General features: G+C 46.4%; 1 protein-coding gene across 3 annotated transcripts; it reads left to right on the top strand.

Annotated features, from left to right (window-relative positions):
- Nucleotides 1-455: 455 nt before the first annotated feature.
- Nucleotides 456-9279, top strand: Spert (spermatid associated). Of its 3 annotated transcripts, XM_028754277.1 has the most exons (3): nt 456-586; nt 874-954; nt 7873-9229. In XM_028754277.1, the coding sequence occupies exons 1-3, from the start codon at nt 512-514 to the stop codon at nt 9058-9060; spliced, it is 1344 nt and encodes a 447-aa protein (XP_028610110.1). In that variant the 5' UTR covers nt 456-511; the 3' UTR covers nt 9061-9229. The 3 variants fall into 3 exon arrangements, with proteins under 3 accessions (XP_028610110.1, XP_028610111.1, XP_028610112.1); XM_028754278.1 differs by lacking the exon at nt 874-954 and having other exon boundaries at nt 7873-9279; XM_028754279.1 differs by lacking the exons at nt 456-586; nt 874-954 and adding an exon at nt 1598-1662 and having other exon boundaries at nt 7873-9279.
- Nucleotides 9280-9479: the final 200 nt, after the last annotated feature.

Below are 9479 nucleotides of genomic sequence, written 5' to 3' on the forward strand. Positions count from 1 at the left end.
GTTCTGAAAGACAGTTACTGAATCTGAGGTGCAGGTCGGGGAGCCCCCGATTCACAGCTGATCTTTACAGGTATAGGTGGCCTTGATCTGAGATTGGCCTCAGGTGAAGATCGTCTTGTAGGACTAAGCCCCTAACCTCTGGTAGCTAGTATCCATGTAGCTAGTATCAGAGTGGAACTGAACTGAAGAGCCCCTCAGTGGAGCCCAAACTTCCCCAGGTCTGAACAGTTACTGGTTCTCCCTTCTCAAGTAGTGAAGCTGAACTAGAGGACACCTCTGGAGGGAGCTGAGGGGGTGGGGGGAGGTTTCAAACCAGCCTGGCTGTGAGGTGTGAGCAGCAGCCAGGGGTGACCAAACAAGTGTGAATGTTGGGGCCATTGTGCATCACACTGACCCTGGCTAGCCACGTGGGCACAGCCAGCAACAACCCTTCCTGCTTACAGAAGCCCACTTCCCATCTGAACTGCTTAGAGAAAACCATGAGCTCTGAAAGACACCATATTGCTCTGTGATGTCACCTCTGGAATGTTCTGAGTGTTTTGGTGACCAGCTTATGCATAGGACCTATACCTGGCACCTCACATTGGTATGGCTACTTTCTTGACATAGAAATAATAGTTTAAAGCAAACCTCTCTGCTTCAGAGACTTTCGACGGGGGTTCTTATGTTAATTCTTGTATTGATTTCTGTTCTGTGATCAGGAAGATTTCTTTCTGGTCAGGTACCATCTACACATACCTTTATATTGAGATCATTAGAAGGTCTATAATTAATTTATAAGAAGGGTGTAAGTATAGTAATGTATTTCAGGTGAGCCACTGAGGCCCGGAGGAGGGGTTGAGAAGGAGAAATCTAATTTTTTCTTTTTCACAGCACTCGAGGCCAAATTTTACAAGAAAGAGAGATACCAGATCTGAGAGCCTAGAAATTCCAATCAATGTGATTCTACCTCAGGTAGGGACAGTCACAGAAGGATGCAACTTACTGGTTCTAGCTACAATAACCCTGTCTCCAGACCTTACAGAATGAACAAGGAAGTCAGCTGCTCCAATTCTTGTCATGTTGGGTTTTCCCTGGTTGTGTGTCTGGAGGGAGGACACATGGTCTCTGGACTTTGGGATCATCTAGCTTTGAATGAGGAAGCTGGGTTGGATGGTCAAGTTCTCCCACCCCCCTCAGTGCAAGTCTTTCAAGGTTTGATGATATTGTAAGAAAAAAAAATCTATCAAAGGAGACCCTTCATTACGCAGTGATGTATAACTCTTCTGGATATCTGCGGAGATCTAGTATTGAGCTTAAACTAGAACTGAAGTCTTACGCATGAGGATAAACCCAGGCGCTGACACCCCAGCATGTGGCCCATTTGTAGCTGCCAAAAGAATTAAGCCCTGCTGTGGGCCAAACATGGGTACTAAGGGATGGGCATTCAGTTGTTTCTTTTGAGGTCAGTGAATGATTAAACCCCTTGCAGCTTGTGGTTCTTAGGTCTCCTGCATGCAACAGCTTCCTTGGTGGGTTGCCTTTGACTTGACTGTTTCTTCTGCTGCTATGTCACAAAGGGGTGGCCTTGCTTTCTCCAGAGTCCCCCCAAGAGCTCATTGGAAGACCAGGGTCATGCAACCAGAGGGGGTGAAATGTAGGATGGAGGGACCCAAGGCACAGGTAACTTATTTAAAATTTGGTCCAGGGAGGTATGTACAAAAGAGGATGGTTCTCTAATTGGTGTTCTGTATGCCTGTAACTGTAGCAAGCTCAGGAAACACAGTCAGGCAAGGAAACAGCCTGGATACTTGTTTTCCTTACAGGATTGTAGTGAACAGCCATTTTTATATCTCCTTCAGCTCATGGAAGCTGAGCCAGAATATTAGGGAACTTGTTCTGATCATCCTCTAGAAGGACAAAGAACCTTACTAGGTCTTGTTCTTAATATATAAAACACGCATTTGTCTACTTCTATGTATGAGGATGGGTATGGTTCCTTTGGTTCCTTACCAGCCCAAATATTAGGGGCAGACTGGAGATGCCAGCCTAGATGTGGGAGTGGAAAAGGGGTTGGGAACAGGATTTGAAAGTAGTTGTGTTTTCACTGTTGTGACCCAGCAAGAAGCAAGTTAAGAGAGGGAATGTTTATTTTGGCTCTTGATTCAGGGGATGAGTCCATGGTGAAGGGGAAGCTATGGTGGTGGGGCCAGTGCCTCAAATCATGGCAGATCAACTTGCTTTATTCAGTCCAAGGTCTGCCCCACACCCACCCCCTTTCTGATAAAGTCCGAACAAGGGTATGTGGCTTATTAATGTCCTAGGTGTTTCTTCATCCAATGAAGATGACACAAAGCCCTCATTATGGTCATGTTGTACAAAGATTAGAAAGCTCCATCCATCAACCCCTGGCACCGCTTTCCATCCCTAGCTCCCAGAATCAGCTTAGCAGTTGAGGAGAAAGGTGATTTGAGAAGTCTTAGGTTGGTTCTGGTCCCCTGAAACCTCCTCCTCCACCCCACTTCCTGGGCTGTAGGATGTGGTGCAGCTGCTTGGATTTTGGAGGGCAAAGAGATATGGAATGACGGGATCACTGCTGACTGAAGATTTGTTTCTCATGGCCTGATGTGGCCTTGAGTATGCCAGCCAGGCTAGGCCAACCGTCTTCAATAAGTCAACTAAGCAATCAACTGATGTTGAAAAGCAGGATGAGGAGGTTTATTCAATGCTGCAACACTTGAAGGAGGAACAAGGAGTCTAGTGATTCCTCAGGTCCATCTTGGACATGAAGTTTGGGTTTCAAAAGAAGGCCAGAGGTACCCATCACTAAGCAGCCCTGGTTGAGGTGTGGTCCAGCCCAGCATCATTGTCTCAGCCTCAGGCTCTCCTGAAGGGTAGTCTGACAAGTTATAAAGGCTGTGTGAAATCCCTTTCTGAGGGACAATCTTTCCCTTTCTTGATGGCACCAGCCTTCAGCCTTTACCTTTTCCAAACATAAAGTTACTGGAGAAATTCCTTGAGGTCTATTGTTTCAATAATCTGGTAGCTAGAAGGAAGGACATAAGTATCATTTTTGGAATATATTCATGACCACCAGGATGGTTATAGGCCCACCAAGGGTCCCAAGCCAGGCAACCTGCCAGGATACTCTCGACTGGGTGGAAAGTAGCCATGGATAACTAGATGATGTAAACTGACCTGCCTCCCAGGCCTGTGAGGAAGATTTATATGCTCACTGTACCTCCCCAAACAAGATAGTCAGGGGAAGGATTCCTATGAGCAACAACGTGAGGAAGGATACTGACGGATGCTGCTGGCGTCATGTGTTGGCCATGGGGCCACACAAGTGCATGGCAGAGATTTCACAGCCATGCGAACTGGGAGGTTTGATAGCAAGGACAGAACTTTGATTTAACCCAGGTCAGTGCCCAGGCTGTCACCCTGTTTACTGGGGCCAGGTGATGTTGTAGCTCTAATTATTCTCTTGCTTCTAGAAGATAGTGCCTCCCCTGCCCTCCCTTAGATTACTAACCCCCAAGCTTCCTGTATCTTTGTGCCCCATTGGCTTCATTCTGAGTTGAGCTTGTTCTATTTGGAAGGGAATTGTAACAGTACCTCTGGCTCCCTGCTCCCAGCCCTGGTGGGTGGCTGGAGTTCTCAATTACACTGTAAATGCTATGATTCACTAGTTGTCACCCTTGGGTTTTCTTGGGTCTTATTGATTTCCCATTTTTTTCCTCCTCACACTGAACATGAGTGTTTTCACATCTATTTTCCTCTAGCACATTGACTTGCAAACCGTAGTGTTACTTCCTGTCTGAGCAACTGATCTCCCGACTCCTTCTATACAGAGACTTGCTTTCCCAGGTGTTCATCTCCAGTGAGCACTCTGAGTTTCATTAAGACATTGTTATTGCTAGATCATCAATGAAAGATCTACATCTTGATCAGGGTGACCTCTGATAGCACTTCCCAGTGTCCACTCTATTTTCCCTTGCCTTTTTCTCCTTCTCTTTTGGCAACGCCAACTGGAATAGTGTAAGAGCAAGATTTTAGGAGGTTAGTTGACTTCATCTGCCATTCTTATTCTCTTTGTTACTAGCATTAAAATTCTCTCAAAACCAATCACATTTACCTTGTGAATTATCTTTTTATCTGTTAGCATTTCCTAAAACAAACATTATATTTAAGCATACCACTAGATATCTATTGATTGATTGATTGACAGTGGAACTCAGCTGTGAAGTTAGCACCTTGGTTTCTCCTTCTAGGATCCCGGTGCCCTTCAGTTTCATGTGCATTAAAAGTATTTCAGCTGATTGAGAATTCCCTACCAGTTAGCCCCTAATAGTGTTGGCAAAGCAGGTGCTTTAAAAGTTGGTCAACCAGTTTGGACTTTCTGGGAGCATGGGCACGTCCTTTCTGGGTGGTAGTAGCTACGACTTACAAGTAGGGGAGAGAAGTGCTGTTTCCTCAGTTTTCTGTTACTATAACAAAATGCCCAAGACCAGGCAGTTTACAAAGCATAGAGGCTGGGCATTTCAAGAGCATCTGGTCATCTTCTGGCAGGAACATCCTTGTGTCAGAATACGGTGGAGGGCATCTCTGGTGAGATATTGCAAGCAAAGCACAAGAGGCACTTTATAACATGCTCCTGCAACAGCCCCTTGACCCATGAATGTATTGACTGATCATGATTCCCTCATGATCCAATCCGCCTCAGAAAGGTCTCACTTCTCAAACACCATTACCATGTAACTTTGGGGATTAAGTTCCTAGCATATGAAATGTAGAGGACAAATTCAAACCACAGCAGTGTCAGCTGAGTGTCGGCTTCTCATTGCCCAGGCCCATTTCCAAACTCTTTAGGTAGAAGACTACCCTACCCCCAATAACACCATCTGGGCAGGTTTCACCCCAAGAGTTCCAGTCTTTAGAAACCATATAGCAGCAGTAAGAGTCTGGTGGTGTCTTTTCCCATTGCCTTCCGTTTCATTTCTTTTTTCAGTTGTCTGCTCTGCTGTTTCTCAGGATCCCTGGGAGCAGTATGCCACATACTTATTGGTGATTTAAAGCATCTTCATTAGAAGAGAAATACCAGGAGGGGCTCAGGAAAGACTCCAATCCATAGGCAGGCTTTCAGGCATCTTCAAGGGCCCCTTGTTTGTACCCAGGGCTCTTCCTGGATCCCCAGCACCAACACATTGTTAGGTCAAAGCTACGAGCACATTACTTGTTCTTGCTCCTGAAGACAGTTGCTCAGTCACCTCTCAAACACTTAATGGAGATGTGTCGCACCTCAGAGCCGCACGCTCCTCCCCTCCTACAACTTGGCTCTCCACTCTGCCATGACGGAGCCAACTTCCTTCTTTTTCACCCGTTGGTCTCTATCACTATGTGAGAACATGTCCCAAAGAGCAAGAAGAGACTTCCCTTCCTCTATCACTGTGTGAGAACATGTCCCAAAGAGCAAGAAGAGACTTCCCTTCATTGCTTGAAACTCCTAGACTCAGTAGACCCCCTCCACAATGTGCCAAGCTTGTCAGGACCCAGGTCATCAGATTAGTTCAGCCAATGGAAGAAATCTGAGAATATCACTCACCAGACTTAACTCCCCCTACTGTGAAAGACAGGAGTCTGTGGACACTGGGTATGGGAGCCTGGGGTCTTGAATCTATGTGTACTTGCTCAGCTTAGCTGTTCACATTCTGCCAGAGCTTTTGGTAAAGCAATATATTCAGTATTTCATGGTGGTTTAGAACAGGAATTGTTAAATAACACCAGCAGGACTCTGGTCTTTGTGATGGCTTGTCTACTGCTTGTCCTCTTATGAACCCAGGAATCAAGCACAGCAGCCATGTTTAGGCTCCATTTAGAGGTGATGGAGAAACAAGAACTTGTCTGCAGGACTCAAATCATGGGAGTTTTGAGATCAAAGCTCTTGGGGCTTGGGACCTCTGCTTTGGGTTCTAGGTTCAAGATGATGACATGGCTGCTGTCCTGTTTTTATTTCTGTTGCTGTGATAAAATGCCCCGATTCGAACAGCTTAGGGGAAAAAGGGTTTATCTGATTTACAATTACAGGTCACAGCTTGTCACTGTAAGGACATCAAGGCATGAATGCGAGACACCTAGTCACATCCAGAATCAAGGGCAAAGGGAGACTAATTGCATACATACTTCTAATATTTAGCTTGCCTTCTCACTCTTACACAGTACAGGACCCAAACCTAGGGTCTAGAACTACCTACGGTGGACTGGGTCTTTCTACATCAATAAATCGAATTAAGAAAATCCCTCGAAGGTGTACCATAGGTCAACTCAATCCAGATAATTCTTCATTGAGATCCCCAGGTGATTCTAGGTTGTGCCAAGTTGATGATTAAATTTGCCCATTGTGGATCTTAGAACGCTGTATGCTGGAGGCACCCTTTAAAGGGGTAGGTTTGTTTCTTTTTGATTTTAGAGAGAGGAAAGGAGGCTTCTTGGGGAATAGAACCCATGTACAAACATTAACTTCATATCTATCTATCTATCTATCTATCTATCTATCTATAACCTATACATCTATATAATCTATCTATCTATCTATCTATCTATCTATCTATCTATCTATCTATATCATATACAGCTCATAATAATTTTATATACTACTTTATGTACCTGAGTCATTGCATGAAGACAAGTATAGGATTTCTCACTTTTGGCACTATGTGGATGCTTAGAAAACTTCAGATTTTGGAGCACTTTGGAACTGAAAATTTTCCGATTAGAGATATCCAAACTGAAATAGTATTTCACTTGCCAGCTTTGTGGGTATTAGGTGAATTATACAGGTAAAATGCAGCCACATGACCAGCTGGACATCCTGCAAATGCCTGTAACGTCAGCTCTGAGGAATCTGACACTCTCGTCAAGGTGGTGCAGCCATCCCAAGTTAAAATTGTAGAAACTGGAATTCACACAACTTGCCCAGATTCATATAACTGATAAGTAGCAGGGTCAGAGGTTAAGATAAGAAAAAAAGAAGGTTGATTCTAAAATAAGTACTTTTCGTTTCTACCATATGATTGGATCTTATCTGTGTTTGTTGTTGTTGTTGTTCTGAGTCAGGGTCTTGTTTTATGTAGTCCTGGTTGGAATTTGCTATGTAGAGCATCCAGCTTTGAAGTTCTGGTTATGTTCCTACCTGCACTGCCTCTGAATAGCTGGGGTTACAGCCTGCACAGTGCATAGTCAATTATTTATAGATTTTTATAGTTATGAATGTATAGACCTTTGACTATACCAGCGTTTTAGTGCTCATAGAATATTTGTGGTCTTTCTTGGATCTACAGAGAAGTTCGTATGTGGGTGTGTGACCAAGAACCGGGGGTCGGGTGACCCTTATTTGAACGCTCATCCTGGAACAGTGTCTTGTTTTCAGTTTATATACCAGCATGGTTTTGAAACTTTCGTACTTCTTGTTGGTTTCACTGATTAAAGTGACATCTACCCACATGGCTAAAGACCCTGCCTAATTACCATGGGTCGGTGCTGTGCCCCCACGGAGCAAGCTTGTTAGACAAGCTCTGCTCATGGGATAGGATGCACCCACTGTCAATCTGCATATCCGTGAGGGTGTCTATATAAACAGAAGCAGAGTGTTCTATTTGATCAGTCGACAGAAAGTTTATGAGCAGAGCCTTATAGGAACCTGGCCCAGTTTTCCATCTGCGAACCATGAGTTCAGTATTCATTAATTCAGACGAATGCTCCCAGAATTACAAAGGCTTGTTATATTTCCTTGTTAACATCTCCGGAGGTCACGTGAGGGGTCTCCGGGCCTCCTAGTCCCCCAGCAGTCCTTCAAACAGTTCCTCCATTAACAGCTTCCCTGCTTTTCTTCCACAGAGGGGCACTGAGCCCTTCCTGAGGCTCCACAACCTGTACAGCACTCCTCGCTGCTCCAGGCAGGCTACCTTGCCTCGGATGAGCCGCAGGGTAGCCAGCCAGCACTCCTACCCACTCAATCGCTTCTCTTCTATGCCCTTTGACCCCATGGAGCGCCCCACCTCTCAGGCCGACCTGGAACTAGACTACAACCCTCCCCGCGTGCAGCTCAGCGACGAGATGTTTGTCTTCCAGGATGGGCGCTGGGTGAACGAGAACTGCCGCATGCAGTCACCTTATTTCTCTCCCTCCACCTCCTTCCACCATAAACTGCACCACAAGAGGCTGGCCAAGGAATACCTGCTGCAGGAAGAGAACAAGTCTCTTCGGGATGAGAACAGGGCCCTAAGGGATGAGAACAAGGCCCTCCGCAAGGAGAACAAGATCCTACAGGTCTTTTGGGAAGAGCACAAGGTTACTTTGGGCCACGAGGAGAGTCAGACCTCCTCGCCATTGCTGCACAAGGACACAACCTCCCAGGAAGTGGTGAAGAAAGACAACACCACTTTGCCTGCCCAGCGTAGCAAAGAGAATACCCTACAGCTCATTCGAGAGGAAAACCGGGCCCTCCAGCAGTTGCTGGAGCAGAGGCAAGCCTACTGGGCCCAGGCAGAAGAGAGTGCAACTTCCACTGAGGAGGGGAAGTCTACCTCTGTACCCAAGGAGGAGTCCCATAACTCAGGGCTTCTGCCAGATCAGAGCCCAAACCACTCCTCCCACTTTGAGGAGCCCAAAGGCCCCCCCACAACACAGGAGGCCTCGAAGACACTGCGCGCCCTGAGGGAGATGGTTAATAACTTGTCTGGGCCATCTGGAGAAGAGGATGGCAAAGTAGGCCCTAACCTAACTGACAGCGCTCAACCCCTGCAGCTGCTGAGAGAGATGAACCAGGCGCTCCAGGCCCTGCGGGAGGAGAACCGGCTGCTGCAGGAGGAGAACAGGGCTCTGCACGTCCTGCGTGAGGAGCATCGCGTCTTCCAGGAGGAGAACAAGGCCCTGTGGGAGAACAACAAGTTGAAGCTGCAGCAGCGACTGGTCATCGACACGGTGACTGAGGTCACAGCCCGTATGGAGATGCTTATTGAGGAGCTGTATGCCTTCATGCCAGCCAAGAACAGCAAAGATCCCAAAAAGCCCAGCAGGATCTGAGGCCTTGGCAGCAGACACAGACACCAAGACCAGGCCAGAGAGAATCCTCAACCTTCCTTTGTCTTCCTTAAGTTGGCCCATCAGTATGTGCCTGTGGAACAGCGGAGAAAGGGCCATCCTACACCCTAGACACAATAAAGGCAGAGGAAGCTGGGGCCAGCCAACACCAGTGTGGAGTTATGGCTTCTTCTCCTCCTTCCTTCTTACTCTTTTAACTTCTTACCACTTTGCCTTCTGTCCCTCAGCCTCTCCTCTCTCGTCTTTATCAATCATCTCATCCTGTCCGGCTCCCTCACTTTCAATCCCTGTATAGCCTTCTATAGCCTTAGCTGGGTATAATGGTGCATTTCTGTGCTTTTTTAGGACTCAGGAGGCAGAGGCAGGAAGATTGTGAACTTAAGGCTTACCTAGGCTACATA

Source organism: Grammomys surdaster, unplaced genomic scaffold (assembly GCF_004785775.1).
Source record: "Grammomys surdaster isolate TR1022 unplaced genomic scaffold, NIH_TR_1.0 125985, whole genome shotgun sequence".
Taxonomy (NCBI): Eukaryota; Metazoa; Chordata; class Mammalia; order Rodentia; family Muridae; genus Grammomys; species Grammomys surdaster.

Excerpts from the sequence above, each read along its gene's own strand:
- Spert (XM_028754277.1), top strand. The coding sequence starts at position 512 with ATGTCACCTCTGGAATGTTCTGAGTGTTTTGGTGACCAGCTTATGCAT. Across the intron at positions 587-873 it reads ATACCTGGCACCTCACATTG|CACTCGAGGCCAAATTTTAC; the intron begins GTATGGCTACTT and ends TCTTTTTCACAG. Across the intron at positions 955-7,872 it reads TCAATGTGATTCTACCTCAG|AGGGGCACTGAGCCCTTCCT; the intron begins GTAGGGACAGTC and ends TTTCTTCCACAG.